The 24,135-nt window shown below is 36.5% G+C and overlaps 2 protein-coding genes across 2 annotated transcripts in view; one reads left to right on the forward strand and one right to left on the reverse strand.

The window, feature by feature from the left end:
* Nucleotides 1-11,416: 11,416 nt before the first annotated feature.
* On the reverse strand, nucleotides 11,417-19,368 carry FPGT (fucose-1-phosphate guanylyltransferase). The gene is made up of 4 exons (XM_006069356.4): nucleotides 19,211-19,368; nucleotides 17,789-17,956; nucleotides 16,551-16,643; nucleotides 11,417-14,481 (listed from the first exon to the last, which is right to left on the reverse strand). The coding sequence occupies exons 1-4, from the start codon at nucleotides 19,290-19,292 to the stop codon at nucleotides 13,022-13,024; spliced, it is 1,803 nt and encodes a 600-aa protein (XP_006069418.3). The 5' UTR covers nucleotides 19,293-19,368; the 3' UTR covers nucleotides 11,417-13,021.
* A 71-nt stretch (nucleotides 19,369-19,439) lies between these two features.
* Nucleotides 19,440-24,135, forward strand: part of LRRIQ3 (leucine rich repeats and IQ motif containing 3) — a 143,472-nt gene continuing 138,776 nt past the window's right edge. The window contains exon 1 of the mRNA XM_045166224.1: nucleotides 19,440-19,612. The gene's annotated coding sequence lies outside the window, so the exon portion shown is untranslated. The remainder of the gene's footprint in view (nucleotides 19,613-24,135) is intronic.

Raw genomic sequence — 24,135 nt, forward strand, 5'->3', positions numbered from 1 at the left:
TTGTTTGACCTGAGGCCAAACCATGGTGGAGGTAATGAAGATAATGGCAACCTCCTTTAAAAGGTCCCATGTATGCACTGCTGCACTGAGTGTCCCCTGGGTGCACTAAGTGGCAGGCTACCGCTGACCCATGCCTCTGCTGGAAACTCCTGGACACTCTTGGGCAAGTCTGGGTCAGTCTCTTGTGAAGTCACTGCTCCTTTCTCCTGGGTCCTGGTGCACACAAGGTTTTGTTTGTGCCCTCCAAGAGTCACAAAAGGATAGGACACTGAAAGATGAACTCCCCAGGTCAGTAGGTGCCCAACATGCTACTAAAGATCAGTGGAGAAATAACTGAAGAAAAAATGAAGAGATGGAGCCAAAACAAAACCAACACACAGTTGTGGATGTGACTGGTGATGGAAGTAAAGTCCAATGCTGTAAAAAGCAATATTGCATAGGAACCTGGAATGTTAGGTCCAAGAATCAAGACAAATTGGAAGTAGTCAGGAGATAGCAAGAGTGAATATTGACATTTTAAGAATCAGTGAACTAGAATGGACTGGAATGGGTGAATTTAACTCAGATGACCATTATATCTACTACTGTGGGCAAGAGTCCCTTAGAAGAAATGGAGTAGCCATCATAGTCAACAAAAGAGTCTGAAATGCAGTACTTGGATGTAAAAACAACACAATGATCTCTGTTTCCAAGGCAAACCATTCAATATAAGAGTAATCCAAGTCTATACCCGACCAGCAATGCTGAAGAAGCTGAAGCTGAACAGCTCTATGAAGACCTATAAGACCTTCTAGAACTAACACCCCCCAAAAGACATCCTTTTCATTATAGGGGACTGGAATGCAAAAGTAGGAGGTCAAGAGATACCTGGAGTAACAGGCAAATTTGGCCTTGGAGTACAAAATGAAGCAGGTCAAAGGCTAACAGATTTTTGCCAAAAGAACTCACTGGTCATAACAAACACCCTCTTCCAACAACACATGGGAAGATTCTACACATGGACATCACCAGATGGTCAGTACTGAAATCATATTGATTATATTATTTGCACTCAAAGAAGGAGAAGCTCTATACAGTCAGCAAAAACAAGACAAGGAGCTGACTGTGACTCAGATCATGAACTCCTTATTGCCAAATTCAGACTTAAATTGAAGAAAGTAGGGAAAACCATTAGACCATTCAGGTATGACTAAAATCAAACCCCTTACAATTATACAGTGGAAATGACAAATAGATTCAAGGTATTAGAGCTGATAGATAAGAGTGTCTGAAGAATTGTACAACAGGCAGTGATCAAGACCATCCCAAAGAAAAACAAATGAAAAAGGCAAAATGGTTGTCTGAGGAGGCCTTACAAGTAACTGAGAAAAGAAGAGAAGTGAAAGGCAAAGGAGAAAAGGAAAGATATACCCATTTGAATGAAGACTACCAAGAATAGGAAGGAGAGATAAGAAAGCCTTTGTCAGTGATCAATGCAAAGAAATAGAGGAAAACAATAGAATGGGAAAGACTACAGAGCACTTCAAGAAAATTAGAGCTACCAAGGGAACATTACATGCAAAGATGGGCTTGATAAAGGACAGAAATGTTATGGACCTAACAGAAGCAGAAGATATTAAGAAGAGGTGGCAAGAATACACAGAAGAACTATACAAAAAATATCTTCATGACCCAGATAGCCAGAATAGTGTGATCACTCACCCAGAGCCAGACATCCTGGAATGCAAAGTCAAGTGGGCCTTAGGAAGCAACACTATGAATAATGCTAGTGGAGGTGATGGAATTCCAGTTGAGCTATTTCAAATTCTGAAAGATGATGCTGTGAAAGTGCTTCACTCAATATTCCAGCAAATTTGAAAAACTCAGCAGGGGTACAGGACTGGAAAAGTTCAGTTTTCATTCCAATCCCCAAAAATAGCAATGGCAAAGAATGTTCAAACTACCACATAATTGCATTCATCTCAGTTCAGTTCAGTTCAGTCGCTCAGCCGTGTCCGACTCTTTGCGACCCCATGAACCGCAGCATGCCAGGCCTCCCTGTCCATCACCAACTCCCGGACTTCACTCAGACTCACGTCCATCGAGTCAGTGATATCATCCAGCCATCTCATTCTCTGTCGTCCTGTTCTCCTCCTGCCCCCAATCCCACCCAGCATCAGAGTCTTTTCCAATGACTCAACTCTTCGCATGAGGTGGCTAAAGTACTGGAGTTTCAGCTTCAGCATCATTCCTTCCAAAGAAATCCCAGGGCTGATCTCCTTTAGAATGGACTGGTTGGATCTCCTTGCAGTCCAAGGGACTCTCAAGAGTCTTCTCCAACACTACAGTTCAAAAGCGTCAATTCTTCAGTGTTCAGCCTTATTCACAGTCCAACTCTCACATCCATACATGACCACAGGAAAAACCATAGCCTTGACTAGATGGACCTTTGTTGGCAAAGTAATCACATGCTAGCAAAGTAATGCTCAAAATTCTCCAAGCCAGGCTTCAACAGTATGTGAACCGAGAACATCCAGATGTTCAAGCTGGATTTAGAAAAGGCAGAGGAACCAGAGATCAAGTTGCCAACATCTATTGGATCATCGAAAAAGCAAGAAAGTTCCAGAAAAACATCTATTCTGCTTTATTGACTATGCCAAAGCCTTTGACTGTGTGGATCACCACAAACTATGGAAAACACTTCAAGAGATGGGAATACCAGACCACCTGACCTGCTTCCTGAAAAATTTGTATGCAGGTCAAGAAGCAACAGTTAAAATTGGACATGGAACAACAGACTCCAACAACAGGTTCCAAATAGGAAAAGAAGTACGTCAAGGCTGTATATTGTCACCCTGCTTAATTAACTTACATTCAGAATACATCATGTGAAATGCCAGGCTGGATGAAGCACAAGCTGAATCAAGACTGCTGGGAGAAATATCAATAACCTCAGATATGCAGATGACACCACCCTTATGGCAGAAAGCAAAGAAGAACTAAAGAGCCTTTTGATGAAAGTGAAAGAGGAGAGTGAAAAAGTTGGCTTACAACTCAACATTCAGAAAACTAAGATCATGGTATCCAGTCCCATCACTTTATGACAAATAGATGGGGAAATAAAGAAAACAGTGAGAGACTTTATTTTTCTGGGCTCCAAAATCACTGCAGATGGTGATTGCAGCCATGAAATTAAAAGACACTTGCTCCTTGAAAGAAAAGCTATGACCAACCTAGACAGCATATTAAAAAGCAGAGACATTACTTTCCCAACAAAGCTCCATCTAGTCAAAGCTATGGTTTTTCCAGTAGGCATGTATGGATGTGAGATTTCGAGTATAATGAAAGCTGAGTGCCAAAGAATTGATGCTTTTGAACTGTGGTGTTGGAGAAGACTCTTGAGAGTCCCTTGGACTGCAAGAAGATTCAACCAGTCCATCCTAAAAGAAAGCAGTCCTGATTTTCATTGGAAGGACTGATGCTGAAGCTGAAACTTCAATACTTTGGCTACCTGATATGAAGAACTGACTAATTTGAAAAGACCCTGATGCTGGGAAAAACTGACTGTGGGAAGAGCAGGAGACAACAGAGGATGAGATAGTTGGATGGCATCACCTACTTGATGGACATGAGTTTGAGCAAGCTCTGGAAGTTGGTGATGGACAGGAATGCCTGGCATGTTGCAGTCCATGAAGCTGCAAAGAGTCAGACATGACTGAGTGACTGAGCTGAACTGAACCTTACACTCAACTTTCAAAGTTAAAGAAAGCACCTGTATTACAGGGGACAATGTCTACTTATATATATATAAAACCTTCTAATCAAAATATATCTTGAAAATGAAAGGCCGTTAGGTTTGTTAAGTATCCTGATATGTCTGAATGTGTGGAGATCAGCAGTGTTTAGAATACAGTCTGGAGAGAGAAGAACTGGGAAACTTATTAGAATGAAAGGATTCCACTTCCCGGAGATAATCTATGTGATTTATGTACATATATAATGAGGGGAAAGGGATTTTTCAGGGAACTGAAAACATACTTTTTGTACTAAACTCAGGACAAATATTTATTTTGTATTTAAACAGATTCAGTTGTAACAAGGAAAAAGAGAATTTCCATACTTTCTCCCTTCCTTCTCATAGACCAGCTTCCAAAAATAGTTTCTGATTTGACTGGATAATGGTGAATTATAAACTGCATTAACTTTAACCAATTATAATGAGTGATGATCTTTATTGTTAAATTTCATTAAGAAAGATCCCACTGATATATAAGCAGTGAATTTCATAAGTTAATTTATGATCTTGTCAGTGCACCTGTACATTTAAATCTGTACTTGGACCACTTGCTATGATCATAATTATTTCTTTGTGTAGCAAAACTTTTCTAGCTCTAGATTTTATTAAAAGTGCTTGAAATTTCTCAAACAATAGCATATTGGTGGGTATAATTTACTTTCTCAAACCCCAAGGGTTTGTTTGGTCTATTTCTGTGAAATATGCCATTGGAATTTTGATAAGGAGTGCACTGAATCTGTAGACTGCTTTAGGTAGAATAGGCATTTAAACAATATTAATTCTTCCAATCCACAAGCATAGAATCTTTCCATTTATTTGTGTCTTCTTAAATTTCTTTCATTAATGCCTTATAATTTTCAATATACAAGACTTTCAACTCTGTTTAAATTTAATATTAGCCATTTTATTCTTTTCAATGCAACTGTAAGTGAAATTATTTTCTTAATTTCTCTGGTAGTTTCTTACTAGTTTATAGAAAGCATATTTTTGTGCTATGATTTTCTATACTGCAACTTCACTAATTTTTCATTAGTTGTAACAGTTTTATTTTTTTCTGTGGAGTCTTTAGGGTTTTCTATATATAGTATTATACCATCTGCAACAGTGACAGTTTTACTTCTTCCTCTCCAATTTGGATGCCTTTTCTTTCTTTTTCTAGCCTGACTGCTCTGGCTGGGACTTCCAAAACTCTGTTGAATAAAACTGACAAAAGTGGGCATACTTAACTTCTTGCAGTTAGAGGAAAGGTTTTCAGCTTTTAACCACTGTATAGTATAGGTTTTATACTATTCTTTCATCTGGACCATATTTCTCTTTCATTTTGCTTAACTCTCTGCATTGGCTTCTACACAGTAGATGAAATCATCACCTCACTCTGTCTAAAGGAGTGATCTCATGTAGGAGATGAACCTTGTCACTCAACCCACCCTAGCTCTTGTCCTTCAAATATTTGTGTTTGTCCAACAAGCTATTATATTTTAATAGCTCCTAGAACATAAAGATGCTCCAAGACCTGTCAATGTCTCAAAGGGGAGGATATCATTATCTAGATTCATGCTGACTGGAAGCCAGACCTTCACTCAGCAGCTTTGAAAGTATGCAAACACATACTGTTTTGTAGGACCACAAACCCAAGTCTCACTAGCCACCAGAGTCAGGTAATCTAGGTGTCCCATATGTAGCAACTGCAAAAATAGGAGCACTAGACAAGTCATGTCTGACTCTTTGTGACCCCATGGACAGTAGCCTGCCAGGCTCCTCTGTCCATGGGATTATCCAGGCAAGAATACTGGAGTGGATTGTCATTTCCCTCTCCAGGGGATCTTCCCAATCCAGGGAATGAACCCATGTCTCTTTACATCTCCTGCACTAGCAGGCAGGTTTCTTTACCATTAGTGCCAACTGGGAAGCCCAAGACAAGTGAGTGAGCTCATTGTTTTGGAGATGCCAGAGAGCTGGTGCAAGGAAATGCAGAGTACCAAGGTGGTGCCCATAGCCAATGTTCCTTAAGAGCAGTTTGGAAGGCCACAAATCTGAAGCCTGCCCCTCACGCCAAATTCTCCAGGACAAGCAAAGAAACATGTCTATTCAGATTCTCTGCTCATTTTCCAGTTAGACCCTTTATTCCAATTTTCAACTTAATCCAAAATTGTGGTCTATTAGAGTACACCCAAACTGGCAAGTCTGAATGATTTGGAATATTTGGCTTGTTGTGGCTCATGTAAATAGCTCTGTCAGAGAGAGGAACTGGTTGTTTCCCACCAGAAACTGATGCAATTTACTCTTGATAATACTTTAAAAACAAATGAGCTCAAAATTTCTGTGAATATAGACAAATGGGAACATGAATACTAGCATACTGGAATTGAGCTTATCAGTACTGAAAGGAAGGAGAATGTGACTTGTGACAAAGTTCAGTACATGAAATATTAATAATATAATTTCACTAAGTATAAATAAACAAAGTTGTATTCCTCAACCACAACAGAAATTGGTTTTATCTAAACATATTTTATAGGAACAAATGATTTTTTAATATAAATTTATTTAATTGAAGGTTAATTACTTTAAAATATTGTATTGGTTTTGCCATACATCAGCATGAATCTGCCACAGGTATACACGTGTTCCCCATCCTGAATCCCCCTCCCTCCTCCCTCCCCATACCATCCCTCTGGGTCATCCCAGTGCACCAGCCCCAAGTATCCAGTATCATGCATAGAACCTGGACTGGCGATTCATTTCATATATGATATTAAACATGTTTCAATGCCATTCTCCAAAATCATCCCACCCTCTCCCTCTCCCACAGAGTCCAAAAGACTGTTCTATACATCTGTGTCTCATTTGCTGTCTCACTTACAGGGTTATCATTACCATCTTTCTAAATTCCATATATATATCATTAGTATATTGTATATATATCATTAGTATACTTTCTGGCTTACTTCACTCTGTATAATAGGCTCCAGTTTCATCCACCTCATTAGAACTGATTCAAATGTATTCTTTTTAATGGCTGAGTAATACTCCATTGTGTATATGTACCACAGCTTGCTTATCCATTCATCTGCTGATGGACATCTAGGTTGCTTCATGTCCTGGCTATTATAAACAGTGCTGCGATGAACATTCAGGTACACGTGTCTCTTTCAATTCTGGTTTCCTCAGTGTGTATGCTTAGCAGTGGGATTGCTGGGTTGTATGGCAGTTCTATTTCCAGTTTTTTAAAGGAATCTCCACACTGTTCTCCTTAGTGGCTGTACTAGTTTGCATTCCCACCCACAAGGTAAGAGGGTTCCCTTTTCTCCACACCCTCTCCAGCATTTATTGCTTGTAGACTTTTGGATCGCAGCCATTCTGACTGGTGTGAAATGGTACCTCATTGTGGTTTTGATTTGCATTTCTCTGATAATGAGTGATGTTGAACATTTTTTCCTGTGTTTGTTAGCCATCTGTATGTCTTCTTTGGAGAAATGTCTATTTAGTTCTTTGGCCCATTTTTTGATTGGGTCATTTATTTTTCTGCAATTGAGCTACAGGAGTTGCTTGTATATTTTTGAGATAAATTCTTTGTCAGTTGCTTCATTTGCTATTATTTTCTCCCATTCTGAAGGCTGCCTTTTCACCTTGCTTATAGTTTCCTTTGTTGTGCAGAAGCTTTTAAGTTTAATTAGGTCCCATTTGTTTATTTTTGCTTTTATTTCCAATATTCTGGGAGGTGGGTCATAGAGGATCCTGCTGTGATTTATGTTGGAGAGGATTTTGCCTACGTTCTCCTCTAGGAGTTTTATAGTTTCTGGTCTTATGTTTAGATCTTTAATCCATTTTGAGTTTATTTTTGTGTATGGTGTTAGAAAGTGTTCTAGTTTCATTCTTTCACAAGTGGTTGACCAGTTTTCCCAGCACCACTTGTTAAAGAGATTGTCTTTTCTCCATTGTATATTCTTGCCTCCTTTGTCAAAGATAAGGTGTCCATAGGTGCATGGATTTATCTCTGGGCTTTCTATTTTGTTCCATTGATCTACATTTCTGTCTTTGTGCCAGTACCATACTGTCTTGATGACTGTGGCTTTGTAGTAGAGCCTGAGGTCAAGACAGGTTGATTCCTCCAGTTCCATTCTTCTTTCTCAAGATTGCTTTGGCTATTTGAGGTTTTTTTTTTGTATTTCCATACAAATTGTGACATTATTTGTTCTAGCTCTGTGAAAAACACCGTTGGTAGCTTGATAGGGATTGCATTGAATCTATATATTGCTTTGGGTACTATACTCATTTTCAGTGATTCTTCCAATCCATGAACATGGTATATTTCTCCATCTATTAGTGTCCTCTTTGATTTCTTTCACCAGTGTTTTATAGTTTTCTATATATAGGTTTTTAGTTTCTTTAGGTAGATATATTCCTAAGTATTTTATTCTTTTCATTGCAATGGTGAATGGGATTGTTTCCTTAATTTCTCTTTCTATTTTCTCATTATTAGTGTATACGAATGAAAGGGATTTCTGTGTGTTGATTTTATATCCTGCAACTTTACTATATTCATTGACTGATCAGCTCTTTTCTGACCACAATGCAGTAAGATTAGATCTCAATTACAGGAGAAAAACTATTACACATTCCAACATATGGAGGCTGAACAACATGCTGCTGAATAACCAACAAATCACAGAAGAAATCAAAAGAGATCAAAATATGCATAGAAACGAATGAAAATGAAAACACAACAACCCAAAACCTGTGGGGCACTGTAAAAGCAATGCTAAGGCGAACATTCATAGCAATGCAGGCATACCTCAAGAAACAAGAAAAAAGTCAAATAAATAACCTAACTCTACACCTAAAGCAACTAGAAAAGGAAGAAATGAAGAACCCCAGGGTTAGTAGAAGGAAACAAATCTTAAAAATTAGGGCAGAAATAAATGCAAAAGAAACAAAAGAGACTATAGCAAAAATCAACAAAGCCAAAAGCTGGTTCTTTGAAAGGATAAAAAAATGGACAAACCATTAGCCAGACTCATCAAGAAACAAAGGGAGAAAAATCAAATCAAAAAAATTAGAAATGAAAATGGAGAGATCACAACAGACAACACAGAAATACAAAGGATCATAAGAGACTACTATCAGCAATTATACGCCAATAAAATGGACAACCTGGAAGAAATGGACAAATTCTTAGAAAAGTACAACTTTCCAAAAGTGAACCAGGAAGAAATAGAAAATCTTAACAGACCCATCAAAAGCATGGAAATTGAAACTGTAATCAGAAATATTCCAGCAAACAAAAGCCCAGGTCGAGACAGCTTCACAGCTGAATTCTACCCAAAATTTAGAGAAGAGCTAACACTTATCCTACTCAAACTCTTCCAGAAAATTGCAGAGGAAGGGAAACTTCCAAACTCATTCTATGAGGCCACCATCACCCTAATACCAAAACCCAACAAAGATGCCACAAAAAAAGAAAACTACAGTCCAATATCACTGATGAACATAGATGCAAAAATCCTTAACAAAATTCTAGCAATCAGAATTCAGCAACATATTAAAAAGATCATACACCATGACCAAGTGGGCTTTATCCCAGGGATGCAAGGATTCTTCAATATGTGCAAATCAATCAATGTAATACACCACATTAACAAATTGAAAAATAAAAGACATGATTATCTCAATAGATGCAGAGAAAGCCTTTGACAAAATTCAACATTTATGATGAAAACTCTCCAGAAAGCAGGAATAGAAGGAACATACCTCAACATAATAAAAGCGATATATGACAAACCCACAGCAAACATTATCCTCAATGGTGAAAAATTGAAAGCATTTCCCCTAAAGTCAGGAACAAGACAAGGGTGCCCACTTTCACCACTACCATTCAACATAGTTTTGGAAGTTTTGGCCACAGCAATCAGAGCAGAAAAAGAAATAAAAGGAATCCAAATTGGAAAAGAAGTAAAACTCTCAGTGTTTGCAGATGACATGATCCTCTACATAGAAAACCCTAAAGACTCCACTAGAAAATTATTAGAGCTAATCAATGAATATAAGGAACAAAGATTTAAGTTAAACTATGCTTAAAAATAATGGGCCTCCCTCATGGTTCAGACAGTACAGAATCTGCCTGCAATGCAAGAGACCTGGCTTCTATCCCTGGATAGAGAAAATCCCCTGGAGAAGGGAACGGCTACCCATTCAATATTCTTGCCTGGAGAATTCCATGGACAGAGGAGCCTGGAGGGGGGAGGCTAGCCCATGGGGTCACAAAGAATTGAACATGACTGAGGTACTAACATGAACAATACAGCTCATGGTAGCTTAAAATATTTCTCCTGAAATATTTAACATTAATCTATAAGAATAGTTATTGACATAAAGACTTGCGTTTCATTTAGCTAAACAAAAAGAACACCTGAAATGCTTGGCAATTGTAAGCAAATTGATAAATGCCTTTTTTTTTTTTAAACCCTTTCAGATTACATCAAGGTTCCTAAATTTTAGGTCTCCAAGGTTCTCAAGTCCAGAGGTTATTTTGGTGTATGTGAATGGCAGGTGTACCATGCTAGTTATCAGCCATGATAGCCATGCATGTATTTTGTAGCAGGCAAAATTTGATTTTGGTTCTGTGCTAATCTGGTAATCTTTAATAGAGGTAATATTGTCTAGACTCAGAAGATGAATGGATCATTGCTTGTGAGAAGTGATTCTGGACTCATTACATCAAATTTTTGTGACAGTCAGCATTACTTGGATTTTTGAAAATTTATTTCCACTTAATATAATTAATACACACTCTTTACTTGTTTTGTTTAGTTTGGAAGATAAATGCCCAAGATAGAAGATCAGTATCAAAGCTGTATTTTTTTCTATGCCTGTCTTGGTCATTATTAATTCATCAGTAAGTTTACAGAATATATTTATTTACAAACAGTAGTTGTCCTTTACAAACCTTGAAAGCCTATGATTTAAAGGCTGTGACTTTATGAAGTAAAAATGATAAAGCAAGAGAAAATGTTCAATTTCTTACCTATTCATGCATGTGATTATCACATAGGTTAAGTTAGGTACAGTGCCGGTGGTACATGTGTGGTACTATACACCAAGGCATGCATATTAAAGGAGACACTGACAAATTCTTGGAACAGATAACATTTCAAAGCAATTAGCATTCATACATCATGCAGAAATATGATTAACCTGGTGACCGCCAACTTCTCAGAAATCTCCCACTGATATTAAATAGAAGCCAACCACCTTCAAGAGATGTGATTAAACTAAGGCAAAAGTGAAACAACTTCATCAAGTAATAAAGCATCAGCATCCAACTTGCAGAACAAGTATCTGGTGGCCATGGCTTGAAGGTCAATCCAGGCAGCAGTGTGGTGGTGGCACTTGAAGAATATGCAGCTTTATCAATACCTTTGATAGCACAGATGGTACTAGGTGGAAACACATGGATCAACCACTTTTAAGTTGAATACTGCTTTAGAAAAGTTTGTCTCTAGATGTGAAGCTATGGAAAAGTTTTGACTGTTTTTTAATATTTCATTTTTTGTTTCTTTACATGTATTTGCAAAAGGGTTACATGAAACAAATCTATGTAAGTGCTTTTCAAAAAGATTTCCAATAAATAAAAACGTCAAGTAATGAGAAAAGCATTGCATCTTATTTTATTGGCAGTTTTCTTTTTCAATGAAACATAAATGATTCTTAATAACTGATGGTACCTTAAATCAATTAGATTAGAAATATAGCAATGAATTTTTAATGAATGACACATAAAATCCTGTGAAATCTCTCCAAGTAAATCAGTAATTGGTAAACAACAGCTACAGTATATCTTTACTTTCCCCTTGAGAAGAAAACTTGGAAAAAATACACATAATTACCATAATTGAGACTTGCTGATAAGTCACTTCTGGTTTACCAAACAATTATTTTCATATTGATATGCTAATTTTATATTGACATATAAATAATAGAGGCACAGACCAGTTCTATTTCAATTTATTCATGTTAAAACACAAAACTCTTGACAAAACTTTTCTCTATTATTAGACTTTGGTATGAAAACATTTCAAATATGTGCCTATACCAAAATAAGAACACCATGCTCAGAGTTCCAGCCAACTTTTATTGTCTTGAAGCTGTTTATCATCTATATATTTTCACAGTCATTCTATTTTTCTGGCTCATTCCTGCTGTCTACCTTTTGGCCATTTACTGCTTCTCAGTGTCATTACCAGTGCATGGTCAGAAAATTAAAAAATGAAAAGTAAAAATCTGTCCATCTGGTAATTTTAATATTTCTGTTAAAGGATTAATGAGGGAGGATGAAGATAATGTCCAAAATGAACTTATATGAATTATCAGGGAATCCCAATTATTCTAACATTTTCCTATACAGATTCTTGAGTTTTATGTGTATATATGCTTTCCTATAGATGAAACTTTGGGGAAAATTTTTAAGATACACAAACACAGGTTCAAGTTTATAAGGATAAAACAGCACACATATCTTTTTGGTTTCATTTTGATAAGATTAATAAGAGATTTTTATCATCAATTTCAGAACAGTTTGTACTTCTTAAAACTATCATAATAGTTTAAGCATTGATTTTATCTAACTGTCTGCCACAGATTTGTTTCTGCAAAAGTACTTCCACATCATTTCTACAGTGTTTTGAAGACCCTATAGTATGGCACACTTATAACAGTTCACCAGAATAGGATTAATGCACTTGAGGAGAAAACTGCCAGTGAATACTTAGAACTTCATTGTAACCAAAGTCCAAAAGAAGATGAAAAACTTTAAAGGTATATTTATAAAATCACCTTTAAGACTGCTCTACTACTCTGAATAAATAACATTCCACAAATCCATCTTTATAAGAAAAGTTAAAATAGTGATAAAGCTTTAAAAACTCATTTTTCTGAACTTACAGCACTACAATATTAATTTTCATTAAAAAGCTTTATATTTTTGTGTTATTAATGTTATGCTACATCATGTTAATATAATTCTCATTAATTCACTTCAATTAAAAACAAACTGTCTACAGAAAACTCCTGCCTTTGTGATCTTGCTCAATCAAGAAAGGCAAAGTATACAATATTTGTGTTCCGAAATTCAGTCGTGTCCAACTCTTTGCAACCCCATGGACTATAACCCATGAGGCTCCTCTGTCCATGGGATTTTCTAGGCAAGAATACTTCAGTGAGCTGCCATTTCCTTCTCCAATACAATATTTAATAAGATGTCTCTAAATCAGATTGCTTCCTATTCAAAGTAATTTCTAGAAAAATTTGCTCCCTATAAGTTATCATGTCTTCTATATCTTTGTAGAAAAGCATTTCTTCAATGGACAACAGCTTATAGTTATTCAGGCTGAATGCTGACTTGTTCTGTACAGCATTTAACATCTTTAGGGATGTTGTCACTGAATCACTCAAAGAAGAACAAACTGGGAAAATACGAGCATTCCACAAGCTCAAACATGTCTTGTTTCCAGAGAATAGTTCCTCTGTAACTTTGAGATTCCAAATGTCTAAGCATGACAGGAAACAGACCCCAAAGAATTGAAGTAACTTTACATCTGACAATGTTTTAACATTCTTTTTCAAGTTGTCTTGCACTCCACATGCCATTGTTGAATACTTTAAGTGTCCATTCATCTTCAAGCTTAAGGAACACACAAAAGAATATGCAGGCAGGACAGCTGTCGTTTTGACATAAGCACCACTAATGATGCAATTTTCCCCAACTGAAACATCAGGCCCCAATCTGGAATACTCCACAACTGAGCCAGGTGTCACAGAACATGTTGAATCCAGTATACTTTGGATAATACAGGGTTTGTTAGTAGAGCATTCTGGTATCGATGGAAAGAGGCTATAAGCTATAGACTGTAAGCCAAGCTCCGACTTCAAACTGCTATCTGCAGTAAAATGAAACAAATATTCTTCTGTTGTTCCAATGTGATAAAATTTGGAGTTATTAAGAACAACAACATTTAATGGTGTTCCTTTAAGAAGATGAAATATTCTCTGCCTCATGTCTACCAACTCTGACTCTTCTTTAGTAACATTTGATGTGTTTTTGGTGTACTCCACAGTTGCTCCAGGTCCCAAAGCCTGAAGAAAGTCTCCATAGGCATCTATTTCACAGTGTAGTGTACCTATTTTTTCATAAAAAGCAAGTAACTTTTTTGCTGTTTTATGGTCCATGTAAAATAGGCTGTCTGTGTAGACATACTCAGGCTCTAATTTAAGAGAGGGTATGTCACTCCCAGCAAATTCCTGTTGAAAAAAATTTCTAGGTCTACACACAGCATCAAACTCATACATTTCTCCTATGCTGGGCTTATGAAGGAAACGATGGCAACTTCTGTATTCGAGGTCTCTATATTCTAAATGGTTAAAAGGTTCTAAGACAAACACTCCATGTGTTGTACCAACAGTCAAACTAGAAGGATGAGCTAAAGCAGTAAAGCCAGGTTTGTCAAACCTAATAAACTCAGATTCTCCAATACTATAAAGTTCAATATCGTCTGCACAGGTAATCAGAATCCCAGGATTCATATGTGAGGGGAAATCAATGTACATGGCTAGTTTTAATTCCAACATCTGATAAATGGGGCTACCAAAAGGTAAAGCAGTGAAAATTTTCCCCAAAGCACTCGCACTTGGAAGGCGTTGACTGTAGCCACCTATATAGAATTAAACAAAATAACTGTTTTAAAATGTTTGTAAGATTGTTTGTAAGATTTAAAATTGTAGGAGCATCAGTTACAACTCAAAATATCTCTAAAGATATTTAAAATATATGCATTACTATACCCCAGGAAAGAATAATAAATTTCAAATTCAAAGAGCAATTCTCCTGTAAAGATTTGATATAATGCAGTTCTAGACTAGGAAAGAATTCTAAATATGCTTTACAGGCTATGACACTTTTTTGAATCAACTGTAGAACAAGTAAAAAGGAAAATGAGCAAAAATATGATCTTGTATCTACATTTTAAACAGTAAATTTCAACCATGTGTAAACTACCATATTAAAAATCCACTTCATGGGGGAAAAATGTAACCAAAAAACCAGTATACATAATTATCTATTAAAGACTAATTTCCAGTTGCAACATTTTTCATCAAATTATTACCTACATTTAAAAGCAGTAAAGGTGCATTTATATAAAAGCATTTTACAATATATACTTGTTTTTAATTTAAAAAGGCTTTTCCCTCAATGATGAGCCATATGATTTAATTCCTTGAGAAGTATGTTCTCTTAAATACATTAAATACACTATAAATTGTTACATCATTTTATGTAACTATGTCACTAATTATAGTGAGAGACATAGTAGAAAGAGTCACATAAAAATGGGTTTAAATTCTGGTATACCATTTTTTAATTGTTTATCTTTGGATTTACTCTAAGACAGCAGATGTGGAATAACGCTTTCTTTATCATTATTATTATTATATAATAATTATTATAATAAGATTAATAATAGATGTAAAATACTCATCTCAGAGTACATTGTACAGAGTACAACCAACAAGAGTTAATACTTTCTTTTTCATTTTCCAAATACTAACCAACAGTAAAATTTCACATTACAAGAATTACCTATTTTAATTATACTTGACCCTGGAAGACTAAGGGTTTGAAATACACCAATCCCTTTATATGAGGATTTTTTTCAATAAATTCTGTAAGACTGTATGACCCCAGGTTAGCTGAATCCTTGATGAGAAACTGTGGATATGCAGAGTGGAACTACCTCTATAGAAGTTAACTACGAAGTTACATGTAGGTTTCAGACTGTGTAAGGGTTAGCACCCCTAAACCCTGTGTTATTCAAGGATCAACTGTATACATTTTCTGGTGTCTAACTTAATTTTTACTAAATTGGTAATAATAATAATGTTCTGGAATAAAACTCTAAGCCTTTTTTTTTAACCTTTTAAATTAACCTTAAAATTACAACTTGGATGCTTTACTTGATATCATCTTTAAAAAGAATTGTTCTGTGTGTGAATCATAAGAAATGAAAAGTCCCTTGGTAACCATGTGGACAAATGGTTCTAAAATATCTGTAACTGAACAGTGCAGGTCCATGACAAAGTTTCACCAGCCCTCAGTTCACAGAGGGAAAGTAACAGAGGTTTCTATTATACAACCAAAATTTTAATACAACCAAACTTGTCCAATTTGAAAACTATCCTTTATTCTGAGATTATTTCTTTCTTATATTTCTACCGCTTTATTTGTATGGGAGTTCCCCTCTTTTATACTTTGTAAACTCTATGTTCTGTCATCACCTTTTCTTTTGTTTTTAAACTCTTTAAGGATTATAGACTTTGGCCACCAGTAACTAGATAAAAATGTGTAACAGAAGGTTTTGCTTAAAGTCTGGTAATCATAGTACTAATGCAGCCTCTCCCCTAAAGCAAGAATCCTTTCTAAAGCATTATCAAGAAATGTTCATATTTTGATGAGTTCTGTCTTAGGAAAATGGAACAATATCCATGAAAAGTTGATAATGTACATGATCCATGATTTTAAAGTTAAATTTTGTGAAAGATATTATGTTACTAACAACCTAACAATATCAAGAAATACATGAAATATTTGCTTCCAAAGCAGTATTAACTTCAAAACAAAAGAACAAAATGAAAGAAAGAAGTATTAGTAAGGGAGAAAAATGTCCCTGAGATATCAAGGGTAAAATACTAAAAGAAAATGTAAATTAGTAAAGTGTAACATTACCAGAGTGAATTAATAGGATGGTAAAAGAATTCCATTTATCTCCATAAAGCTTTTCCAAACATCGAAGGGCACAAAGGGTTGATCCTCCATTTCCTTAAAGTTAAAAAGCAGGGTTTATTTTATTACAGTAAATTTAGGTGTTATAACTTTGAGGATAAGATCCTTTGGCTAAAATTAACTAGGCAGAGAGCAAAGGTACAGGCAAAAGAATCAAATTAAATACACATTTCCTGGCAATTAAATAATTAGTAATAAAACCCAGAGATCAGGCCTCGGTAATAAAAGTTGAGTTAATCCTTTCATGAAAATAGTAATATAAAGAAAGAAATGATAAATTAGGCACTAGAAGACTATAAATTTGCACATTCACTTGGACTTAAGAACCATAAAAGTCATTAAAATAATTCTCCCATATGATCAAATTAGATTTGATTTACTAGATTTACTCTCCAAAAAGGTTTTTAGAACCTGATTTCCTAAAAATCATGTAAGTTTCCTAAAAATTTACAAATGGAAGTAAATGTAACTTCCATTTACTAGTTACCTTGGACAAGTTACCTAACATTTTGTACCTAAATCTCATTCAAACATCAGACTCACAGAAGTACTGACCACATTTTACAAAGGTTAAAACATCAGCTAATTAGGACATGCCAGTATCAGATACAAATACCCTAATTCTGGTATGAAGGGGCTTCAGCTTTAAGTATCACATGGAAAATGGCCCCCAGAAAAATGGCATGTATTTTTATTTATAAGGGAAGGTCAAAAGGCAAAGCTGACAACTTGTTTTTAAAAGTAAACATCTTACAATACTTATGCAATTAGACTGTGTTCTTTCACATTGTGCATTGTGGTCTCCAGAGGCAGTATCTATTTTTCCTGACTTGCTCCCTTCATTTTATTTCTGAACAAACTGTGGAGTTCGGAGGGAACTTAAGAGAACTACGGATAAGGTTCAAAGGAATGTTTACCATTAGAATAAATTTTACTAATAAATTTTATTTTAACATAGAATAATATTCTGGAAGTTTTCCATGGTATGTCCACAATGTGCAAAAACACCTGCCATCCCTTTTATATTTCTTAAAAACTGAATTTACATTAAAAATTTTTATATTTGTAAAGACTACAGGTGGAAACATACATAGTCCCTAAACTGTAAGCCACAGGAAAACTTTTCTTCAATGATTATTCTACCCACAACTTATGATATAAATCTAACCATAAATGCATACCAATTTTGGCTCCAGCAGGATCAACAAAAACATGATATTGAACTCCAAGGGGTAACTCCTTTTTTTTCAGCTTTTCTGAAAGCTGTTGCTTATAAGCAAGTTCCTGTTTTTCATCAGCTGCTGTAATTGCAACAATGTCCCAGAATTCTCCAGCTGCCATAGATTTGCCTATGTGCAAAAAGAAAGAAAAAATAAATATTATTAGAATTCTCTAGCTGTTACAGGTTTTACCTATTTGGTAAAAGGAAGAAACAGGTAGCAATATCTCCAAAAATGTATCTTCTTTTGAGAATTTGGGAATAATGAGTGTCCAGCTAGCAGGATTTAAAATAGTTCTAATAAGGAATGTTGACAAATTCTTTTTCTCTTGTAAGGACTGTTGACAAATTCTATTTCTTCCTCTCTTTTAGATCACTTATTCCTTTTTTGGTCTACCATTCCATTTACTTAGATATTCTGAGAGTTAAAATGTTTCTTGATTAAGAGAAGTACTTTTGATTTGCTAAAGATGGGCTCAATTCCTAAATAAAAAGAGGAGCCAAAGCAATCAATGAATCTCCAGCTTTGAAAATCAATTTTCACATATGGGTACGACTTAACGTTTGTTGGCTAAGAAAGATTAAACCCATGGATCTACTGCCACAATGCTGGTGTTTATAAATATGGGCACATTAATTTTTAATTACCTTAAGCTGAATAATGCAAGCTTACAAAGGTTATTGGACAATGATACCAAATTCTGGATAAAAGAAAAGTTCCCAGGTCCTTGAACTCAACAAAAGATAGACTGAACTTTTGGCTGATGGTGAGGTTATCTAAGTACTATTTTCTGTATTTTTAAGAGCAGTAATGTTGATAAAAACATAACCTATTAGATAGTTATACAAGAAATGACAAGTGGTATAGTCTTTTAAAAAAATTAAATTTTTTTTCTAATCCTTTAAATATTTTGTCCATAATTCCTCCATATTGTTTGGCTTTTCACTTAGTAAGCGTTCACATTATGGAACAAATTGGTGAAATAGGTAGGGAGTGGAAGAAAGTTAAAATTGTATTTATAAGCGTCAAAACAGTATGCTTTAGATCTTCCAGGTTTATTTGAAGTAATTTTTGTTAATGAACTAACCAAATGTTTAACTTGTATTTATAGCTTCACTAGTCAAGCCAATAAGTGTCTTTCTTCTCCATCCTCCTCACACATATGCAATAAGAAGTAAACTTAAAGGAGGAAAGTAACAAGCAGAACGTAAAGAAAGCAGAATGACAGAAGAATAAAAAACAGGAACATTAGCTCCGCCTGGGCCAGTGTCCTAGGTCCGCAGGTGATTAGTAAAAGGAAGTGGCAGTCCAGTAAATATCCCAGCACGTAAAGCACTCCTTCTATCCATTGCAGGGAAGGTGCTAGGGTTCCTCCTTTGGTACCTCTAAGCTCTGAAAACCTCCGCAACCTTCGCTGGGTGGCTTCTCGCAAAGATTCGCCGGCAGGGGCACTTTCAGCTTCCATAGTTTCACCTTACGAAAGGCCGCCGACGACTTCCAGGTAGGCGGCAGGCAAGCACCGCACGCATGCGCCCTGGGACATAACCTGGTCTTTGGTCCGGTTTCGCGTCTGTCCCGCCCCCTGCGTGCGTCCTTCACGTAACCACGCCCCCGAGGCTCTCTGGCCCGCCTAGGCAAAACCGCGATGGGGTCAGCGCAGAGCTTCGCCCCGTTCCCTTAGTAACGGTCTCCGGAACGGAAATGGCCACCTAGAGATTTGTCGGACAGTGCCGGGTCTGGGCCGCTAGTTCCCAACTCATAAGGCATTGCAGCCCGCTAGACCCGGTAAGGGGTTCAGTTTGGGCGACGGAATTTCGAGAATTCACCAGTTTAAGGAGAAATCGAAACTTGTAGCTTTCTGTTAAAGGCGATTCGTCCTTTCTAACGCGTGGTTTCTTTTAGCCAGAAGCAGTTCCCAAGGATCTCTTGAAAGATAACCCTAATCCTTGGATCGTCATCTGAAGCCATCTGCTCCATCCCCAATGTTCAGATACACATTCTAAACTTTTAAAATCCTTATTTATTTAGGAAGCTTTGTGGCTTCTTTGTCTTGCAGTTACTAGAGAGTGAGCCTCACCACCCCTCTCAGTTTTGAGATCACTAAATAGGCTTTGGAAATTGTAAACTTATGCAATGAGGCCCTTAACATTTGTGGTATTTTTGGCATCCTTTCGTGTACGAAGATTAATCTAGAACTTTCAGTAGCATCCATGGGAATAAGTCGGTTCCATTGGATGTGTTTCTGTTAGATACCGATAAATAATAGGTACCAATAAATAAGTTTATTCTCTTGTAAAGCACGAATTTATGATGAGTTTTACAGATTCTTCTATTCATCTTTATACATGAGAAAGTTATGAATCGGAAAGAATAGTGACTAGTTAAGGTCTCACAATTAGCAGTAGAGAGAAGATTTAAGCAGGATATTTCAATTCCAAACTCAGAAATCATTCTACTGCACGATACAATTTAAGAAGACTGTCCTCGTTAAAGTTTTCATAAACATTCAAGGGCTTACAAGTTACTACCACGAACTTAACTTACTTTTTTATTCTTAAGTCTTAACCCTGTTATTCAATTCTGTACTTAGAAAGTATTTGAGTAAAAAGGGAAATTACTCTCTTGTCGTTTTATTGTTTAAAAGCTTTCTTTTCTGTTAATAAAAAAAATATGCATTAAGAATGTTTAGAAAATACAGAATACTTAACGAGGTCAGTGAATGAAAGGAAAAAAAATGGCAAGAGAGAAGGTCAGAGAGATGACAACAGCCTAAATAAAGGATTTTCCTTTACTGAGTGAAACAAAGCCATTGCTGGGTTTTTATGCAACTTCCTTAATGGTTGAAAAGAGCATGTAGAAATGTGAAAATAGACTGTAATGGAAGATGAGGCAATGATGGAAACAGGGAGACTTGTGTAGAGGCTTCTCCAGCAAAACACCTGAGAGTTGGTGAAGTCTTGACCGGTATGGTAACAGTGGGGGTGATGAGAACTTGGTTAGATTCTGGATATATGTTTGAAAGCACAATTGATACAATTTGCTAACGGAATAGCTCTGAAATGTGAAGAAAGAAGAGTTATAGATAACTGCCTGAAGGCCAGAGGGACAAGTGAAATGGGAAAGGCTATGGATTAGGAAGTAGAGACAGTTATTGGGATAGCATGGAGAGTTCAACATTTGGTTTTGGGTGCATAAAATACCCAGATGTATATGTATGCAATGCATATGTAATGGGCACTTGTGTGTGTATGTGTTTGTTTGCATTATACATGAATTTGGACTTTGTGAGACAGGTCTGGGCTGGAGATACAATTTGGGGAGTTGTCAGCAGATGGAGTTAATTTTTAAATTATAGAACTAAATAATCATAGCCCTAAGGAAAGAAAAATCAATAAAGCCTATTAGTTGAGGGATTGTATTAATACTATATCAGCTATGGTTTTTGTCCTTCCTCTGCCTTTTCTATTTTCTTCAAATTTTTACTAATATTAATTTTTAAGTAAAAAATGAAATGTTATATACTGTGTGATTGGGAATAAATATCTTTGGCAGTCGATTATACTGGTTAAAAATGTTAATGGATTTTATTTATGTTTTATATAATCAGTGTGATAGAGTTGTTTAAACAGTCATAAGCTACAGTGACCAGAATAAAATAAATCGATAAAAGATTAGTAGTAAGCCATTATTCTGTATAGAATGGAAATGATGTGATTGATCTTGAGTTCCATATTTTAAAAGGGACATCAGACAAATCAAACTATAATAAGTTGAAAAAAAGATATTTTTTTGAGGCATTTGGGATTTTTTTTTTTTTCCTATTTGAAGAGAGTATCTGAAGAAGTGCCATAAAAAGAAGTGAAATAGACTTTTGAAGAACTTTTCTGAGTTATAGTTTACATACCATTAACTTTACCTGTTTTAAGTGAGAAGTATTGTGATTTTCAGTAAATGTACAGAGTTGTGTGACCACAAACCAGGTACAGATTTCCATCGTCCAAATAAGATGTTTTGCTTTGGCCACCTCATGTGAAGAGTTGACTTATTGGAAAAGACCCTGATGCTAGGAGGGATTGGGGGCAGGAGGAGAAGGGGACGACAGAGAATAAGATGGCTGGATGGCATCACCGACTTGATGCACATGAGTTTGGGTGAACTCTGGGAGTTGGTGATGGACATGGAGGGCTGGCATGCTGCGATTCATGGGGTCACAAAGAGTCAGACATGACTGAGCGACTGAACTGAATTGTGCTTATTAACAATTAATACCAGTTTACTTATTTTTATCACTATAGGCAAAACTATGAAGGTTGTGTGAAAATTGTTGCGAGACATTAAATTTTTATTCTCCTTCATAAAAAGAAACTGAATCCAAATGAGGTCTTGGATTACGGACCATGGAGCTCAGGTTCATGGCTTGGCCAGTTTATGCCGGGGTTCTCATTGTTTCTATTATTTGAGTATCATCTCTCTGTTTAACCACTCTTCCTCCTCTTACCCTTCCTGATTGGAGTGGAAAGCAAAAAATCTCTCTCTCTCTCTTTTTTTTAAACTGTTTTCTTTCTTTGGATTTTAATACTCAGCTATTCTGGTCTCAAGCTATTCACTACTTTTTTCCCCACTGTATCCTATTGAAGAAATCTTCACCCTGTTTCTGTAGGGCAAAGGGAAGCCTTCCCCCCTAACTTGTATTTTGCTTTCTTTATTTTTTAAAGCAGTTTTAGGTTCATAGCAGAATTTAGAAGATGGTACAGAGGTTTCCAATATACCCCACACATGCATAGCCTCCCTTATTGTCAGCATACCTACCAGAGTGGTACATGTGTTGTAATTGACGAACCTACAATGACACATCATGATCACCCAAAGTCTGTGGTTTCCCTTGCAATTCACTCTTGGTCTTTTTATTTTATGGGTTTGGACACAGTATAAGGATATGTATACATTGTTATAATACTATTCAGAGTAGTTTAACTCTTCTAAAAATCCTCTGTGCTCTGCCTATTCATCCCTCTCCCCAAATCCTGCATCTGCTAATATTTGTGCTTTCATGTTTTCCTTTCTTCAGAATATCATATGGATAGAATTCTAAGTATGTAGCCCTTTTAGTTGGCTTATTTCACTAAGTAATATGCATTTAAGATTACACCATGTCTTTTCATTGCTTGATTAGTTCACTTCAGTTCAGTTCAGTTGCTCAGTCGTGTCCGACTCTGCACGCCAGGCCTCCCTATCCATTACCAACTCCCGGAGTCCACTCAAACCCATTTCCATTGAGTTGGTGATGCCATCCAACCATCTCATCCTCTGTCATCCCTTTCTCCTCCTGCCCTTGATCTTTCGTAGCATCAGGGTCTTTTCCAATAAGTCAGCTCTTCGCATGAGGTGGCCAAAGTATTGGAGTTTCAGCTTCAACATCAGTCCTTCCAACGAACACCCAGGACTGATCTCCTTTAGGATGGACTGGTTAGATCTCCTTGCAGTCCAAGGGACTCTCAAGAGCCTTCTCCAACACTACAGTTAAAAGCATCAATTCTTCTGGGCTCAGCTTTCTTTACAGTCCAACTCTCACATCCATACATGACCACTGGAAAAACCATAGCCTTGACTAGACAGACCTTTGTTGGCAAAGTAATGTCTCTGCATTTCAATATGCTATCTAGGGTGGTCATAACTTTCCTTCCAAGGAGTAAGTGTCTTTTAATTTCATGGCTGCAATCACCATCTGAAGTGATTTTGGAGCCCAGAAAAATAAAGTCAGCCACTGTTTCCACTGTTTCCCCGTCTACTTGCCATGAAGTGATGGGACCAGATGCCATGATCTTTGTTTTCTGAATGCTGAATTTTAAGCCAGCTTTTTCCACTCTCCTCTTTCACTTTCATCAAGAGGCTCTTTAGTTTTTCCTCACTTTCTGCCATAAGGGTGGTGTCATCTGCGTATCTGAGGTTATTGATATTTCTCCCGGCAATCTTGATTCCAGCTTGTGCTTCCTCTAGCCCAGCATTTCTCATGATGTACTCTGAATATAAGTTAAATAAGTAGGGTGACAATATACAGCCTTGAGTATATACATACTCCTTTTCCTATTTGGAACCAGTCTGTTGTTCGATGTCCAGTTCTAACTGTTGCTTCCTGACCTGCATACAGGTTTCTCAAGAGGCAGGTCAGGTGGTCTGGTATTCCCATCTCTTTCAGAATTTTCCAGAGTTTATTGTGATCCGCACAGTCAAAGCCTTTGGCATAGTCAATAAAGCAGAAACAGATGTTTTTCTGGAACTCTCTTGCTATTTTGATGATCTGGCGGATG

This window comes from Bubalus bubalis, chromosome 6 (assembly GCF_019923935.1).
Source record: "Bubalus bubalis isolate 160015118507 breed Murrah chromosome 6, NDDB_SH_1, whole genome shotgun sequence".
Taxonomy (NCBI): domain Eukaryota; kingdom Metazoa; phylum Chordata; class Mammalia; order Artiodactyla; family Bovidae; genus Bubalus; species Bubalus bubalis.